The sequence below is a fragment of the Arachis ipaensis genome, chromosome B9, assembly GCF_059453495.1.
Source record: "Arachis ipaensis isolate K30076 ecotype BB chromosome B9, ASM5945349v1, whole genome shotgun sequence".
In the NCBI taxonomy this organism is placed as follows: Eukaryota; Viridiplantae; Streptophyta; class Magnoliopsida; order Fabales; family Fabaceae; genus Arachis; species Arachis ipaensis.
Window position 1 is genome coordinate 116,359,861 of NC_142444.1, and position 19,258 is coordinate 116,379,118.

Sequence of the window (19,258 nt, forward strand, 5' to 3'; positions counted from 1 at the left end):
ATGCATAATTCGAATTACACTGCTTTGAATTAGTACTGAATTTTATAATTCGAACGAGTCTCATTCGAATTACATAAAAATATTTGATAGATCCTTGTAATATTTTTCGTTTTGGTAGATATGTGTAATATTGGTCTCCAATTAGTTTATATATGCATTTTGTCCTTAAAACTGTAAATAAATATATAATTTAAAATTAGTTCATAATAATACTTTTGAAGATCTCCGGATCTTACAATGTCAATCTCTAGTAATTAGCACCCCAACCTGAAAACAGGTAGTTCAGGTAGTGGAGGCAATGCAAATTGCAATGTCCCCTAATCATGAACTCTGGCCTTAATGAATGCTACCATGAAAACCAAAAAGTGTGGGAAAAATCAAACCATAGCCCAACTTGTTCTCCATGGCCATTATCTGATAAATGAGAGAGACAAACAAAATCATTACTTGCACAAACGTTTTCATCTTAGTGAGCTTATAAAAAATAAATTCTTCCCACAGCATATATATAGGACAATAATTTTAAGACATGCTTTATGATCTTTAGGAAAAGTTGATTCCTCTAAATTATGCTAAACCAATTATTTAAGTACACTATTTAGCCATAATTAATTAATTATAATATCTTTTGGACATTCTTATAATAACATCCCACTATAAGGCCACTACCAACTTGGAACAAGGAGAATAACTAATCCAAAATTATTTAATTTCTTTAATGTTGAATAATAACTAATAGGGACACGCTACTCTAAAGATTATTTTGTATAGCGATAATACTAAAGAAATTGAAAAAAAAATAGCTAAAATTTATTTTATTTAACATTTATTAATTATCATAACAATTAATAAATATTAAATAAGGTAAGTTATAATTCTTTTTAATTAATTTTTTTTAGAAAAATATAGGTAGACAATGAAAATATTAAACAATGTAAATAATAGATATATCGGATATTTAATTTACTAAGTGTGTGAATAGTTATTCTAATATTAAGATTTAAGTAAGTAATTTGGGATGTAATGTATTTTATTTGAATTGAACTAATTTTAAGGTCCATTATTTATATTATTCAAAAAAAATTATTAGATACCTAACATAACTCATTTTTTTTGTTACTATACATTTCTATTTGTCTAGATTGTATTTTTGCCGTTGAAAACAGTTACACATGTGGTATTAATAGCGTGCACTAACACTATTAGTTAATGATTTTATATTTTAAAATGAATCTCTTTATTCTCAGTATAAATTTATATTTTCATAGTATAAATTTATATTTTCACATTATAATTGACCTAGCTAATATAATTCCAATTAGATGTTGAATTGAATGAGGTTGATCATCAAGCTCCTGATCTTGGTTCCAATCATTTTCTCTCACTTTTGAAGTCTATGCACGCATGTCCATTAGGCTTATGTTGTACAAGACTACAAGAGAATCTGCATTGATGTTTTCCACTCTACATGGTTTTTTACCTAAGCACCCTTGGCTCTTTTACCGAAATATGCTCGTTTCATTGTGAGGGCAATGACAAATTTAACAATTTTTTTTTTCTTTTTCTTTATATCATGGGATTGGGAATATATGTCTCTGAAGCATGTGACCAAAAAGCAAACATGAATGAACATGGAACCTCAAAAGAGCAAGGGCTTTTGGTATGTAGTCAAAAGCAACAATAATGAAGTGCTGGGAAAAAAATTGACAACAGTGGACCATCTTTGACCAAAGTCCATGACGCCAAAACTAAACTAGGATGAGGACAAACAAGGATTTCCCCAATGTATAACCAAAAAAAGATATTCTTAGATTTTAGTAAAATTCTGTGTAAATAATTAAATATAACCATAATTAATAAGAAAATTGACTAATTAAAATGACAATTATTAAATTCAAACTTTTATTTCAAATGACATATTCTTAATTATTAAATAATTTGCACATGATACACATGATATTCTAAAGCACACTTAGTTATTGAATAATTAACTGATGAGGGAAAAGATGATAGTACAAAACATTAGTAACAGTGACTAGAATCTGTTGCAAACTTGCAGTGCCTTTTTTTCCCCTTTATTCTTTATTTGTGATGTATGTTTGTTGTTTTGGTAACTCATTCAAGGTTTAGAAAATTAGAACATATTGTTCATTGAATTTACTCATCAGCAGTGAAATAATTTTGTAGTGTCTTAGTACAAATTTACAACTCTGTAGATTGTTGGAGAAAGAAACCTACCTGGATTCATTAAGTAAGAGATTTTCAAGAGGATTAAGCACAAGAGTAGTAAAAATAGAGCTTGATAATTATTAAATGACACAACACAAGAATTAAAATGTCCCTATAGCTATTTGTGATTATATTTTACATAATTTCTTGGTGCAAAGACAAGTTCTGTCAATTAAGGAAGAAAGCTTGACCAATAAGAGAAAAAAGTATTCCAGGTCATCAACATAAATAAAGTTTTCAACAGCTATATGGCTCTTGATTCATATAATGAGCACCATACATGATTCAATATATATATATTTATTTATAAGTTTAATGATTTGATTATTGCCCATCCATGAGGATTATGTAATTAGTTTAAATAAAATTATTTTTTCTCCATATATGCATAAATGTGTGCTATTAAAAACAATTCAAGATGCAAAAATTAAGCTGAAAATAATTTCTCTCAAATAGTGAATAGCCTAAAATTGATAAAACAAATAGCCTAAAAAAGGATAAAGGGATTACAAGAAAGAAATGATAACATAGTAGCCAGTGAAAATCGAAAACCAGAAGTATCCTTCAAAGAATAATTATATATTGAGAAACAAAATATTAGTCTTTTTTGTCCTTCAATTTTTTAAACTAATCAAAACGAACGGTACTTATTTTTTATTGTAGATCAAGTTGAATAGTCTCTATGTACACAATCAACAACATTAACTCAAAAAAAGCTTGTGTGGACCGTTAAATACATGGCATATCATTAGACAAATTGACACGGTGTAAAAGTGTTTCAATCAATTTTATAGATATTAAAATCGAACCGATAATTAATTCGACTAAAATACTGAATTATTGAATTAATAGTTTAATTAGTATATTATTGATTCAATCAATTGACCTAATTATAATTAAATAAATATAAAAATTATAAAAAAATAAAATTAAAATTTACATTGCATAAAAAATTAATGCATGTTTTTCAAATAAATAAAAATTAATTAATTAAAATTAAAAAATATAATTTAATTTTGTTTATGTAATATATTTAAATAAAAAATTAATACAAAAATATAATTTAGTTTTATTTGTATATATTATATTATTAAAAAAGCATTCTATGTAATTAAAATGTAATTTATCCAATTTTATATAGTATATTTAATTAAAAGTACCATATATAACAAGGAGAAAGTTTAGTGGAACAAGGGGAACCTTTAGACTGTTTACGTTTTGAAACTTCTCTGTCAATGATAGGAAGAAGAATGCTAAAGGAGAAGAAACAAAAGAGTAGCTAGGGAAAGGCCGAAAAGAACAGTTAGGTTTCCCTTTAGTGAATGATTTACAAATAACTCTAAACATTTAAAGAATTAAAAAGCATATAAAAGTGGTAAAAATATATGTCGTAGTGTGGTACTAGGTATTGGTTGGATTTGGTAAACGGGTAGGCATAAATACTAGGTAAACAATGGCCTTTACCATAACCACTGACATTTAGAAAAGGTCAATTTCATATTAGCTATGAATGGTTGTCTAAATTTTGTTTAATTAATTTTTTTTATAATAAATTTTAATTTTTTAAAAATTATTTATTTTTATATTTTTTTAAATTAAATATTAATTTTTAATCTTTTTTAATAAATAAACACCACTTTTTAAATATCATAGTATTTACCCAAAAAATAAAAAAATAAAAGCATGCATAATGGGATTTGAACTCCCATACAAAAGGCATGGAAGTAAGAATAATTAAAAGTAGGATAAACTAGTAAACTACCAAAATTTATCTAAATTATTTTGTTACTGATAAAAATATTTTAAATTTTGTTATCAATAAAAATGTCAAAATTATTTAAAAACATAAAAAAATGTCTAACATTAAATATATATTCTCAACAAAATTTTAGAGAATGAATTTTGATGCGATTTTTTGTAGCATGATTAAAAAAATAAATATTTTAATCCTTAAAATTTGGTTAGTTTTCGCTAAGTATATATTTTTTTGTGATTTTTTGGCCAACAAAAACCAATAATACTTTTAAAAAATACAGAGTCTAGAAAAATCAAACTTTTATCTTTTTTTTGCGTAAATTTTTTAAATAGTTATCTAAATATTCTTATAAAATTTTAGATCAAATACATAAATATTTTGTTAAATATAAAAATCGTTTGCCACATATAAAAAATAATATTTTTTTAGATATTTTTATTGTATTTTTAAATAATTTTAAAATATTTTTATTGATAACAAAATTTAAGAGTATTTTTATCTAAAAACGAATACATAGGGAACAAGTGGAGGCCTGGCCCTAACTTTTTAAAAAAAGAAAAACTAATAATAAAATTTAAGAAGTTCAACCCAATAAAATATAATGATTTTAATTTTTTTTAAATTTCTAAACTGAGTAAACACTACATGTCTACGTTATCTTTCTTCCCTTATTCCTTTTGACATTTAGTATTCTTTTGAAGCCATAACTTGAAGAGCCACGCTCTCCACTGTCAAGTGTCACAACGGTACAAGGTACAATATCTTAAACACTTTTTTATTATATATTTTAAATTTTAAATTTCTTAGACTTAGAGATTATATATCTTAAACAGTTACTATGCACTCTATTATTCTTGTTGATATATCTCTATGTATAACCTAAGTAAATATGTTCGTATAAAGTTTGCCACTATTTAATTTAATTTAATTTTCATTTAGATTTAGATTCACATTTTACAGAGGATGGACAATTAACAATGATCTTTTAATTTTCAACAATTATCAAACCATTTTTCATAGTTAAACATCTACTTAAACATCTACTGTTATTTTTAAATAGCTTTAATAATGAAATTATTACTTTTATAAATGTTGAGTTATACACGTATAAAATTTTAGTCATGCAGCTCATTCATCAAAGATTTCCCAACATGCCTCCTACATGTCCATTATGCCAGGAAGAAAACGAAACAATAAACCATTGTATATTTCAGTATGAAAATGCGAAACTGATATGGCAAAAGGTAGAAATGGAAGCATATATACCTGGATCTAGGATAATTAACTTCTTTGATTGGTGGAATTCAATAGTAAGTCTTCTAGAACGCCAACCAAATGGAGGCAGCAGGCTCCTGCTCACGGCGATTCTGATTTGGAGTATCTAGAAAGAACAAAATCAAAGGGTATTTGAGCAACGAGCTACTCCTCCAGAAGTGATTGCCACCAATGCTGCCAAACATCACCAAGAAATCCTTGCTTGTCCGCTGCATCTTCAACGTTAGTTCCGTCTTCAACTTTCCCTTTCTTCTTTAGTTTATTTAATTACCTTATCTCACTTGTGAGTGAAATATCTTGGAGAATCCTTCTCTTTTTTTGTCCGCTTATGTTCTTCACTTTGGACAATATTTATTTATTCTTCTTTTGATGAATAAAATAAATTGGATGTCTTTGGGGAAAAAAAAACTATTGATATTGTCATACGGATTCCATTGATGCTGTACTTTTAGTAGTTTTTGAGCAAATGCTACTGTGAGCAAATGCCACTTTGAGTTCTATTTCATTGATGCTGTATGTCTAGTAATTTTTTTTTATTTTGTTATTGATGTTTAATTAATAAAAAATATTTAGACTTTGTTTATTCATGTGAGTACATAATTATTTGAATTTTTTTTTAAGTAAAAAAAAATTAGAACATTTTATGATGAGAAAGTAAAGTAAAATTAATGTAATTTTTAAGAAAAAAGCTACTAATAATATTGGTATTCAAACAACTAAATCCTCTAATCTTATTTCACAAGAAGTTTAAGTAAGTGAACTCTTTAATCTTACTTAAAATACACTGAGAAGAAGATTGCTGAAAAATTTGACACCAATTCTATTATCGATAAATTTTATGATATGAAGAATCGACGTGTACCATTTAGTTAGTAAAAAGTACACATATTTTTTTGTATTTTAAATATATATTTTCTATTGATATATTTTTATAATGTATCTTACATTATATTTTATTTACATATTTTTTAATATTATATATATTATTCGCCCCACGTTAACATTTTTAGATCCGTCTCTGTTTATATCAATGTCAAAATAATTCAAATACATTTTGTGTGGTTTATACGTAAAAGTATTTTAATTGAGTTGCTAGAGCCTTAAATTTAGACATTTGAACATATATTCATTGCTAAAAATTTTAACCAAGTAAATTTATATGCAGTGTAAGATTTAGAAGTTAAAAGCTGGAGTTTAACTCTTCATGGGACACGCACAAGATTTATCTTATTAGGCAATATGCATCCTTATTATACCTAAATTGCTAAAATCAACGTGGCTTAGACATTGACAATGATTCATGCCTTCTCAAATTCGTCATCAACTTTAAAGTAGATATTTCTTAACTTTTTTTAGAAAAAAGTAAACTGTGTCTATCAACATTTACGGTTTTACTATATGTTATTGTTATGAATTTATCCAAAACCACCAAGATCACATTAGAAAAAAATCATTAACTTCGTTTAAATAAATATCTATTTAATCTTTACAATAATTAAAAAAATTAATATATTAAGAACTGGACATATACTTATATACTAATATTTTAACGAATAAATTTTTATAGTAGTGCCTGAGATTCATCGAATTATTCAATTTGATCATTGAGATTCTAATTTTTTTATAATAGTCTATCAGATTTAATTTCAGACACCATAATAATTCTTGAGTTATTTTCAGTATTGACTTAACTGACAAAGTACTGATGTGACTATCCTTTACCACGTTGGAGATTCTCAAAACGACACTGTTTTTGTTTGGCACCCATTGTTGGAGCAAAATGATATCGTTTGGGTATAACAGTACAACGTTTTGGGTCTATGGTTACGGTTTTTTTTTGTCACGGTAAAAAATCGTGACTATCGATTTTTTAAAAAAGAGTAGTCTAAAGGGATCTATGGCCACGGTTTTGAGGGGTGACCTAAAGAGGTTTATGGTCACGATTTTTTACAGTGACCAAAAAGAGTCTATGGTCACGGTTTTTCAAAAAAAGGTGACCTAAAAAGGTCTATGGTCACGGTTTTAGAAGGTGACCTAAAGGGGTTTATGGTCACAGTTTTGGGGGTGGCCTAAAAGGGTCTATGATCACGATTTTGGGGTGACCTAAAAGGGTCTATGGTCACGGTTTTTTACAGTGACCAAAAAGGGACTATGGTCACGGTTTTTCAAAAATTGGTGACCAAAAAGGGTCTATGGTCACGGTTTTAGGGGGTGACCTAAAGGGGTCTATGGTCACGGTTTTAGGGGTGGCCTAAAAGGGTCTATGGTCACGGTTTTAGAGGTGACCTAAAGGTGTCTATGGTCACGATTTTTTACAGTGACCAAGAAGGGTCTATGGTCACGGTTTTTCGGAAGGGTGACCTAAAAGAGTCTATGGTCACGGTTTTGGAGGGTGACCTAAAGGGGTCTATGGTCACGGTTTTAGGGGTGACCTAAAAGGGTCTATGGTCACGGTTTTAGGGGTGACCTAAAGGGGTCTATGGTCACGGTTTTTTACAGTGACCAAAAAGAGTCTATGGTCACAGTTTTTCAGAAGGGTGACCTAAAAGGGTCTATGGTCACAGTTTTGAAGGGTGACCTAAAGGGGTCTATGGTTACGGTTTGAGGGGTGACCTAAAATAGTCTATGGTCACGGTTTTAAGGGGTGACCTAAAAGAGTCTATGGTCACGGTTTTACGAAAGGGTGACCTAAAAGGGTTTATGGTCACGGTTTTGGAAAGTGACCTAAAAGTATCTATGATCACAGTTTTAGGAGGTCGTCTAACCCCTCGGTACACTCACGAATCACAAGCTTCTCTGCGTCGTTCGTCGCACGTCGTGGGTCATCGTGCTCATCTCTTGTCGCCCGTCGTGTCCTCATTGCTTAGAAAATTGTCTTTACTGAAAAGTAAATAAATCAAAGTTCCGAGATAGATTGTGACTTTATTTTATTAAGTTTAAACTTTATAATTTTAGAAATTATTTTATTAGAAATAATTAAATAGATTCGGAGATAAATTCATTTTGAACAAATTAATATTCTTAGGTAATTTTATTATATTGGAATATTTTGTGTAATTTTCGTAATTAAAAAATAAGAAAGAATTGTACAATCTAATTTAGGTAATTTTTATTATGAAAAAGTTATGACTTATTTTATTAATATGAACTCTTTATTTTTAGAAATTGATTAATTAAGACTAATTAGATTAGTTTTATTAAATATTTTGAGTTAAGTTAATTACAATTCTTGTGTTATTTTTATAATTGGTTATTTCATATAATTTGAAACTAAAATTTAGTAATAGAAGTATTATATAATTTAATTTAAAAAATTTGTATTGTGATTAAATTACAATTTATTTTATTAAATTGAGCTCTTAAAGATTAACTTATTAAAAATGATTAAATGGATTTATTTTATTAGACTTAGAACACTTTCTGCCTCCTTTCACTGAGAAACAATAAACTTCATTTTACAATTTTAATTAATCAATAATACCACCTTAGCTTGTTAATTATATATGCTACATACTATTTAATTATCGCCACTTCTATTAGTAGTTGTATAATATTAGTTTGCATTGAGTTGAAGCTTGCCTAAAATCAAGTTCCTATGAGCATACGTGATGGAAATTTGTGCAAATCAAAGTGGTCATATAGCCTTAAGTTTTGAATGAATAAAATTAAATGTAACGATGATTAGAGAGTGTATATTAGAAACAAGTGCCTCGTAACTACTCATATTAATTATCTTAGGAAAATTGCCTTGCAAACCAAGCCAAAATAAAAAAATTAACATTAATCCAATCAAAGTTTAAATCCATATAAAATTATTAGCTGAAGCACTAGTTCTTATTATACTTAGTATATCTTTTTTATGTGGCTCAAAATCTTAGCAAATGTTCTTTGTTATTTAGTGGTTAAAATTTTAATGTTGATTGACTTATTAAACTTGTGCTCCATATTTATTATTAACATGTTTATTTCATTTGCTAGCAGGAGAACATGATTGGAAGAAAATATATTCTAAGCAAATATAAGATGGGATGGGTTTTATAATGATTTTTGTTATCTAAATATATTATTTTGATGTGTTCTTTACTTTTTGATTAGAGACTTTATCCAATATTATATGTAATGGATAAATTACACCTTATTTTGATTAGTGTTGTAATGGATATCCAGTTTTTAATAAAACTTTTATCATTTAGATTTATTGAATTTCTTATTCTTAGATTTATTTGTGTTTATCATTATTTTGGGATGTGATTATGCTTTAAAAAAAATTAAATTTCATAAAACAAAATAGGCTATGGTCACAGTAAAATAAGCTATAGCCACGGTGAAAACCGTGACCATAGATAAAGCTATGGTCACGGCAAAAAACCGTGACCATAGATAAGCTATGGTCACGGTTTTAAGGTGCGGTGACCATAGAGACTGGTCACAACGAAAAATCGTGACCATAGATAAGGCTATGGTCACGGTTTTAAGGAGGGGTGACCATAGAGGCTATGGTCACGGTTTTAGGTGGGGTAACCAAAGAGGCTATGGTCACGGCCAAAACCGTGACCATAAATAAGGCTATGGTCACGGTTTTAGAGAAGGGTGATGGTCAAAACCGTGACCATAGATAAGGCTATGGTTACAGTTTTAAGGAGGGGTGACCATAGGGGCTATGGTCAACCGTGACTATAAATAAGGCTATGGTCACGGTGAAAAAACGTGGCCTAAAGTGTCAGAATTTGAAAATTGAAACCGTGACCATAGATAAAAAACCGTGACCATAGATCTATGGCTACGAGAGAATAGGCCACGGTAAAAAACCGTGACCATAGATCTATGGTCACCCTTTTTACTAGCTATGGTCACGGTTTTTTACCATGATCATAGGCCTTTTTTTTGTAGTGAAACATTGGGTCACAGAAACTTGTTCGTCTTCTACACTTTTACTCTCATTCGTTCTTCTTCTTTTCTTTTTCAATGACAAAATGCTAGGATTCAGAATAAATAGAATTTTCTATATGTATTTTTCTTCTCTTCTTTTTGTGCTCTCTTAGGAGAATGATCAAATCATTTTATTACTATTTCAATAATTTTTTCAAGCTCCACCCTTTCATGCTTATTTTTATTGCTTTATACTTTAGCGTAACGGTCCTCATCTTCCTTTCCTTCTACGGAACCCATCACAAGGCGTAAAATGAGTGCTATTATGGTATATTCGACTTTGCTTCAAAGGATTACCCTTTTCCAAACCTGAAAAACCTTGTCATGATTGTGGGACACTCTTTTTATACTAGTACTAGCTGTGGAAAGATTGAGAAGGAAGATTCTTAATTCTTGGAGTCATATGAGAAGAATCTTGGTCAATCTGCGACTTTCATGAAGTATATTTAAGAAGGAATTGATATTGCGACCAGAGATGAGAATGCTCTGCTTTTGTTCAGTGGAGGAGAGACTCGGAAAGACGCTAGCCCTCGTAGTGAGGCACAGAGTTATTAGGCTGTCGCAGATTACAAGTGATGATTTGGTGAGTTTTTGTTTCCTTTAGTAACTGTTTTTGTCATCATAGCAGTTGAAGATTGTCATGTGCTCAATTTAAATATTATTCTCAATGTCAAGTAATTGCATATGATCACAGAGTTTTCATTAAGTAGAAGAAGAAGAAGAACGTAACTTAAACATTGGGAATGAATTAGAATTTTATAACGCCCAAGAATTAATTAAATTGAGTCCAATTGTAATCTTGCCACATCATTTAATCGTTAAAACCTCCAATGTGGCAAACGATAGTTACATCAGCACTCCGTCAACTGAGTCAGCATCGAAAATTATTTTAGAGATTATTATGGTGTCCGGAGCTAAATTTGGGAGACTATTATGATGAAATTGGAACATCAAAAATCAAATTGAATAATTTAGTGAATTTCAACTATCATTATAAAAATTTATTTCATTTTAACTAATTTGGGTTAGTTAACTAATTAGGTTACCTATTTAAATAAATATTGAAGTTTTAAATTTTATTTTATATATATAACAACTCGTTAGTTAATGATAAAAAATAAAAAATATTCTATGTATTAATATTTTAATATACCAAATAATAAAAATTATCTATTTTAAAAAAAATAGAAAGAAAAATAAGGACAGAGCCTCATTTATAGTAAAAAGGCAATGATCTCTCCAAGACTTCAATTTATTTTTATGGATTATATATAAATTTTAGTTTAGCTTGAAATTTTTATTTTAACTCATTTTTCACGAATTTATTTTTTAATTTTTTTTCTAAAATTTAACCTAATTCTACCGGTGGTAAAATTGCTTATTAATACATCATGCTTTATAAAGGAAAAGCATCAAACAAAGAGGAAATATATGAAATCAAAATTTGAAAAAATAATTTGGAAGAGTCTCTTATTAGTTATTATAAACAGCGATGCTATACTTACAAATTTTTTTAATAATTAAATTAGTACAAATAAAAAAAATGCACGTATATGTTATGGATAAGTACTTTTTTCGTCCCCAAGGTCTAGGGTCAAAATCAAAATCATCCCTGACATTTTTTCGTTATTAAAATCATCCTCAACGTTCAAAAACGCTTTAAAATTATCCTTTTTACCAATTTCATTTTTTTATTACTAAACTACCCCTCTCATTAAAAAAATTATAAAATAAAATAAATATAAAATAAATAAAAAAGAAAGGAAAGAAAGAGATATAGAGAGAAACGGGGGAAGAGAAAGAAGGGGGTGGCTCTGCTCGACAGTGACGGTGGTGGATCTCAGTGGTGGCGGCGGCGTTTCTCGGCGGCAGAGGCGTGGCGGTGGTTGAGCATGGGTTTCCCCTCTTTCTCCTCTGCTCCCGAGCTCTCTCTCTCTCTCCTCAGATCTCGCTTGCTCTCTTTCTCCTCTGGCTCTCTCTTCCTCCATCGACCACCATGGCCACGGCACACTCAACGGCGGCAGCAGTTCGGCGATGGCCCAACAACGACGACGACGAATCCCTTGCAGCAACAGACGCAATAGTGAACAGCTCATCCTCTCATTCGCGCTTTCTCCTCTCCATTTCGGGCTCGATAACGGTGGCAGTTTTGCGGCGGATCTTGGGGGAGGGAAGGGAAGTCGCACCGCCGTCCTGCCGCCTGTGATCCGCCACTGTTCCTCCTCCTCGCCCTCACCGCCCGCTTCTTCTTCTGTGAACTGGATTTTTGTTATAGAATTTCTGAATTTTTTTGTGAAATTTGTTATGAAATATCTATAATTTAATTTTTTGTGATTTGGCTTAAATTTGGAATATTATTGTTGCTGAATTTGTTGATTATTGTTCAAAGTGCATGTTGGGTTCTGATTTCAAAGTAAAATTTGTGATTTCTGATTTTTTGAATTCTAATTTTCTGAGTTATGATTTTCTGAGGTGGGGGTGGTAGTGGGTTCTGGTGTTGATGATGATAGTGGGGGTGGTGGTGGTTCTGTTTTAATCTTTATTTTCTGACAGAAAGAGGCAGGACAACCAAAGATGGAACATAGAACAAAGGGAGATATCTCTGTATGAACATGAAGGCAGGCTCAAAGAAGTTCATCAAGGCAGTAGCCGTAGAAGGCAGGGTGGACTTAATGGCAGCAGCTATGAACGCTTTCTTCAAATACTTGTCCATTGCAAGAATAAGCCACATGAACACAATCAAATGGAAGAGCCCAACTACCTGATCATTGATCAACAACAAAATAAGGAATGATTGCCTCTTTCCTGTTTGTATTGTGCGAAAAGGAGCCTTTCTGGAGGCCATTGGGAGCAAGAAGATGGTTTGACCTGGCGGCGGCGGGTTGGACACAGGGGGTGAGGGGGTGGGAGTTACGGTAAGGGGGTGAGGGGGTGAGGGAGTGGGGTGAGGGGGTGAGGGAGTGGGAACTGATGATGATGATGATGATGATGGGATGGGATGGGATGGGATGGGATGGGATTTGGGGTGGAGAGTCAGAAAGTAGGAGGAAAGGAAATTGGAGGTGGGTTTGGGGTAGGGGGAGAGACGAAGAGATGCTGAGTGTGGGTGGGGTGGGGTTTTATTTTTTTAATATTATTTTTATTAATAGTTAAAGGTAATTTGGTCTAAAAAAATAGAAAATGACGATTTTATAACGTTTTGTAACGTTGAGGATGATTTTAATAATAAAAAAAGATTAAAGACGAAATTGATTTTGACCCTAGATCTTGGGGACGAAAAAAGTACTTATCCCTATATGTTACTATTTTTTCTTTTTCATGTTCTTTCAGTACAGAAATTTTTATTAGAAAGTACAAAAATTTATTGACATAGCACAAATTTACACAAATTTTTTTTTGCACAAAGCATAAATTTATTGATATAACATAAAAATTTATGTACATAGCACAAAAATTTTTGTTTTATAGCACAGAAATTTTTGTACATAGCACAGAAATTTTTATTACGAATGTAATTTGTTGATTAGATGAGTCAATATTTTAGAGATATGGTCCTTTAAAATATTTTGTGCTGAATATAAAAAATTTCTGTGCTGTGCGTCAAAAAATTATATAATGTGCACTATAATTTCTGGTTGGATGTCAATATTTTGAATATGTAGTCTTTAAAAAAATTTTGTGCTATGTACTAAATTCTCTATATGGTGTATAAAACTTTTATGCTATATATATTTTGTTAGTTTAGTGTCAATGTTTTAGGTATGTGATTCTTTAAAAATTGATGTGTTGTATATCAAAATTTTTGTAATATGAACATATATGTAGAAGAAGAAGATGATAATGAAGAAGACGACAACGATAATGATGATGATAATAATGGAGGATAAAAAAAAAGAAATTATACAAAAATAAAAGAAGATGATGTTAAAAAAGAACAAGAGAAGATGAGGACGACGATTTCGACAAAGATCACGAAAGGGGGAAAGGAGATAGGGGTGGCAACATGCACCCTATTCGTGGGTACTCAATCCGACCCCACTCGGTCGGGTAGGGTTGCCAACCCGATCCGCAGCAGGTTGGGTAGGGTGCGGATAGGGTTCTCGTGCGGGCACCCTATATATGTATATGTTATATACTTATATAAAAATATGTTTCAAGTGGATGTTGAAATAAAAACCTCTCACTAAATACAAAAGATCCTTAGCCACTAAAAGAAGATCATTAATTAATAATTTAGTATTTTTTTATATGAAAATAAGTTCTATTTTAAATTATTATCAACTTATATAATAATGTTACATCTTTTTTGCAATTTGCGGATAGAGTTGGATATCCGTAAATTAAGAACGGTAGAGTTAAGGTTGAGATATTCTCAATTCGCGAATAGGATAAGATTGAGTTTATATAAAAATCTCGATCCGCAGGTAGGATTAGGATTAGCTCCAAATCCTACGCTACTCTACCAATTACCACGCTTAAAAGGAGAAAAAAAAAAGGATTAGCAACAATGCATATATATACATATATTTAAAGAAGCAGAGCGCTATAATTTAATTAAATACTTAATTTAAAAAGTCACACAAAAAAAAAAACTTAATTTAAAAAATATTTGGCCATGTGATTTTATTGATTACCAAATTGAAAGAGCAAATGGAAAAGGGATAAAAAAAGTAACCTTTGTTTTGTCTGTTTGTGAACGTTTTACGGTTTTAGTACCATTTTTTTATTTTATAACTCTTTCACTCACCACACACTAATCAGAAGAAAAAAACCACCATCACCAGTCACCACATGAACCACATGAGACTACTTTCAGTCCTCAAAACTCAAAAGAAGCCTCAAAGTTGGAATGTAAAGGAGAGAGGAAAATAATAAATGAATTTTTCTTTCTTTTTTCAAAAAGTTAATACATAGAGAAAAAGACAAAAAAGACATCACCCAAAAAAAATTGGAGAAAACAAAAAAGGAAACAGCTTTTTCAGTTTTTCCTCCTCCAACTCCAACACAGCACAACAACGACAACTTCAACACACTCTTGAAACCCAAGTCCTCTATTGTCTATTGACTCTATTCTGTTTTTCTTTTTTTCTTTTTTAATTTTTTTTATCACCCCATAAAAAATAAAACCAAATTCCATTCCCAATGTGAAAACAATTCCAAAAGCTTGAGCCTTTGAATCATCCAACACACACCAACACCACAAAGCTGAAACCTTTTCTTCGTTTGCTCTTATTCTTATTCTTATTCTTATTCTTCTTCTCTCCTTCTATTCCTACTCTTCGTCACCAACAAAACACATCTCTGACCTGTCTCAATCTGTGTCTTCAAAGTACAAACCTTAGTTAGATCCACTTGGGTCTTTATTGCAGAGGCTTCTTAATGGCCAACTCTTGATTATTCATGGGGTCGATCAAAGATTTCTGTGTCATCCTTGTTCTCGTCAAAGATGGAGCCTTTGCATTCAAATATCCCTTCTTTTGAATCATAGGCTTTGTGGGTCATCATCAACTGTGAACTTTTCTGTGTGGGTGGGTGGAAGCTAGGGATCTTTCATTTCTCATTTCTTTTCCTTCTGTTTTTATTCAATTGCCACCATTTTTATATTTTTAAGCCTCGGAAAATGCAATCAAGTGGGCCTGAATCAACAAGCCCCATCACAAACCGGGTTCAGTCCTTGTCTTCTGCTGAGACAAGAGGGAAGCATAGGGTACATGCAGAAGTGAAGAGGTTGGAACAAGAAGCAAGGTTCTTAGAGGTATCTTCTTGTTTTTTTCTCATCGTCAATCATAATGTTTTGGAGCTTTGTTATTTGGTGGTGGTGTTGCTCATTGGTTTTCTTTTTGTTTGTTCTCTCTCTTGTGTGTCGTTTACTTGTTAACCTTGTGCTTCTTTTTTTTTTTTCTCCCTATGGTTTGCTTTTGTTCTTCTGTCTGTTATGGTAAAATGGTATGTGAAAGTTTTGAACTTTTCTTTCATTGTGATGTCAATACTGTTAGAGACAAATTGGTAAACAGTGCCTCTGTTGGTAAATAGGTTAACATTTTAGTAGCTTTTGATTCAGTTTATTGATGGGGTAATGTTCTATCAGCTAGATTTTTGAATTTGATCTATGGAATTTAGTAAAACGCATGCTATGCAGTAAAACTTTTCTTACTATTGCTGGCAATCATAATATTTTTGAAGCCTGACTTTTTTACAAAGTTGTGACAATATCATTTGTGGATTTAATTGTGCTTAGTGAATTTAATATGCTTTTAGATGGCAATTTTGTCTTGAGAAAGAGGTATGAGTATGGACATTGAAGCGGAGTCTCCGTCCAGATTCCCAGCACAGTTGTTGAGTCTTAACATTAGAATCCCTTTTTTTTCTACTCTGCTTCTTTTATTTTATTTTATTTTCTAAACAATTCATATGCAATATAATCATTCTCGGTGTATTGTCAATTTTATAACTGTAATAGTAGATTGATGATTTGAATGACAAGCTAAATGGATATTCTATTAATTTAACTTCCTTCTAATTGCATTTGAGCTGATTGGTGTTGCTTACACTTTTTACTTTTACCTTTTTTTCCCCTTCATTCTGTCAGAAATTGCATGTAAGTCCATTTATTAGTGTCAAGGTGCATAAAATCTCTTAGATGACTTACAAATTAAGGGGAGTAAAGTCTCATTGAGATGCATGATTTTGAGTTAGTTCGTGTTAATGTAGATGATGAATGTACAATCTTCCAATGACTTCCATTATGTTATTTTCTGAGACGGGTTTATTTGAAATCGGTATTCATTCGAACATAGGTCTCACAGTTTACATCTCTCTCTCTCTCTCTCTCTCTCTCTCTCTCTCTCTCTCTCTCTCTCTCTCAAACTATATTTTGGAAGCTTTTGGTCCTAAACATTTTTAGCCCAAAATAAGTTCATCCAAATACACAAGTTATTTTCTATCAGTAATTTATTGGTTTAGCATTTTGAATTTTTCATTCAGTTATTAACATCAACAACTGAAACATTCATCGCGGAAAATAATTGATTCAAGCTGTCAATCTTAAATTGTGTCCTGATTCTGGAAGTAGAAGTTCTTCTAGCCTTATGATGCCTCTTTAAGAGAAAGTAGATAGAGATTAAGGTAACTTATTCAAAATTCTGTGAGCATGAGCGACCAAAAGTTGGAAAATTAGATCAGCTGTAATAAGGTTCACTCTGTTGAATTGTGGATTGAGGAGAATCCTGTATGAAGTTGATATAGATCGAACTGAAATTAGAGACCCTTTTCCTTTGTTGTACTTAAAACATTCTAGTTTAGTTGTACAACAATCTGGAAACATCACATTTGGGGTTTGTCAACCTATATATCAGAATGAATTCCTTTTTGTGTTCATGTTCTGAAAAGTTAAGGATACACAATTATGCAATCACCACTGAATGTTCAGAGAGCTAACGAATCCTTTCTGCAATTATCTTTGTAACATCAAAGGACATGAGGATCAAAACAGTACTGCCAGGATATTTCATGGGCTCCCTAGGCTCTTTCACAGATTTGTCAATTGATACGGTTGATATGGGCCACAGTAAGCCTTTTCAGTTAATAGCAGTCATTGTGTCGAACAACAGTTACATCTTTTGCATATCAAGTCAATTCTTAGTTGAGATTAGCTCCATTTCAACATTTGAGGATTGAAGCAAGCATTAAGTTCTCAGATTATTAGGTTGACATCCATATTAGTTTCAAAACATTCTTTATGGTGGCCAGCTGTGTAGATTTGTTTCGAAGTGGATGCAGCACGGTATATACCCTAGTGTCTAGCAGAACCTCATTATTAAGATTCTTCTATAATTCTGAACACATGGTTTTCTGCATGCATTTATAGGTTTCAGAATATTGTGTGGGGCTGCGGTCTGCCCAGGTCCTAATACATGCTTTAAGAAAGAGAGTTGCTAAGTGTAGCACTAGATGAAAGACTTGCAATTTCCGACATTGCCTTTTACCTTCTCTTTTTTGTGTTGCGTATGTGTCATCGGTTTCCTGGGATGGAACGAAGATGGTTAGCTCAAGGGTGTAGGTGAAGCAGAGCCTGGTGGAGTTTTCATCATGTAAACAAACAATCCTTATTGTGATCTTAGTTCCAATTTGAGCTAAGCTTCTCCGGAATCAACTTTTTGTTTTTTTTTTGTTTTTTTTGGTTTCACTAATTACAAATATATGCTCATATTTTGAATATTCCGCGGAATTAAAAGTGCTTCGTCATTGTGTTGCTTTTGCTACAAATCTGTTGGTTTGTTTTAGTTATTTTCATCCTTTTCACATTCCTACCATTTCATTCTAGGTTTCTAAGTTATGCTGCAACTGTTTTTAACATTCACTATGAATCGAATGCAGGAAGAGCTTGAACAACTTGAAAGGATGGATAAAGCATCTGCACCATGCAAAGAGTAAGCTTGGAAACAAAAAAAAAACAAAAAGACTATTGCACATTCAATTCTAGTATATAACTCCTAACTTCCAAATGGTACTTTGTTTTTTGCAGAACACTCAGTAATGTGGAAACAAGACCCGATCCGTTACTACCAACGTAAAAATCTCCCTATAGCTTCATCTGTTTCAGTTGCATCAACTGTTTGAGAATTGTGTTCTAACAGAAGTTATGTTCATTCTAATTTGGCAGAACTATTGGCCCCCTAAATCCTTCATGGGATCGATGGTTTGAAGGCCCTCAAGAATCTAAAGGCTGCAGGTGCTGGATTCTCTGATGATCGATGGATACCTGCTATATTTCATTGACCAAGACCTCACCAAACACATTGCTACAGTTTTACCCTTTCTTTTCTTTTTTCCTTTTTTCTTTTTCACCCACCTTCTTTGATCCAGGATTGAGCAGAGAATTTGAGAGTTTTGAAACAGTATTGTTATTGGCAAATTTTAATGGAATGCTTCCTTGTGCAGATGACAATTTATAGTATAAACATAGCTATATGTGCTTCAGATCATAATTACCAATACCTTAATGATTATTTGAGATTTTTTCTTTCCTTTTCACCACCATTGAATGTATGGTAAATAGAGTTTCAGTTT

The 19,258-nt window shown here is 31.3% G+C and overlaps 1 protein-coding gene and 1 long non-coding RNA gene across 3 annotated transcripts; both read left to right on the plus strand.

The window, feature by feature from the left end:
* The first annotated feature begins 4,692 nt into the window (after positions 1–4,692).
* Positions 4,693–5,160, plus strand: LOC110266221 (uncharacterized). The gene is made up of 2 exons (XR_002353265.2): positions 4,693–4,738; positions 5,105–5,160. It is a non-coding gene; the product is annotated as an uncharacterized LOC110266221 (long non-coding RNA).
* A 5,382-nt stretch (positions 5,161–10,542) lies between these two features.
* AGG2 (G-protein gamma subunit 2) lies at positions 10,543–19,216 on the plus strand. 2 transcript variants are annotated; one of them, XM_021110414.2, is made up of 5 exons: positions 10,543–10,772; positions 15,801–15,944; positions 18,566–18,618; positions 18,714–18,758; positions 18,852–19,216. In XM_021110414.2, the coding sequence occupies exons 1-5, from the start codon at positions 10,665–10,667 to the stop codon at positions 18,934–18,936; spliced, it is 435 nt and encodes a 144-aa protein (XP_020966073.1). In that variant the 5' UTR covers positions 10,543–10,664; the 3' UTR covers positions 18,937–19,216. The 2 variants fall into 2 exon arrangements, with proteins under 2 accessions (XP_020966073.1, XP_020966074.1); XM_021110415.2 differs by lacking the exon at positions 10,543–10,772 and adding an exon at positions 15,102–15,717.
* Positions 19,217–19,258: the final 42 nt, after the last annotated feature.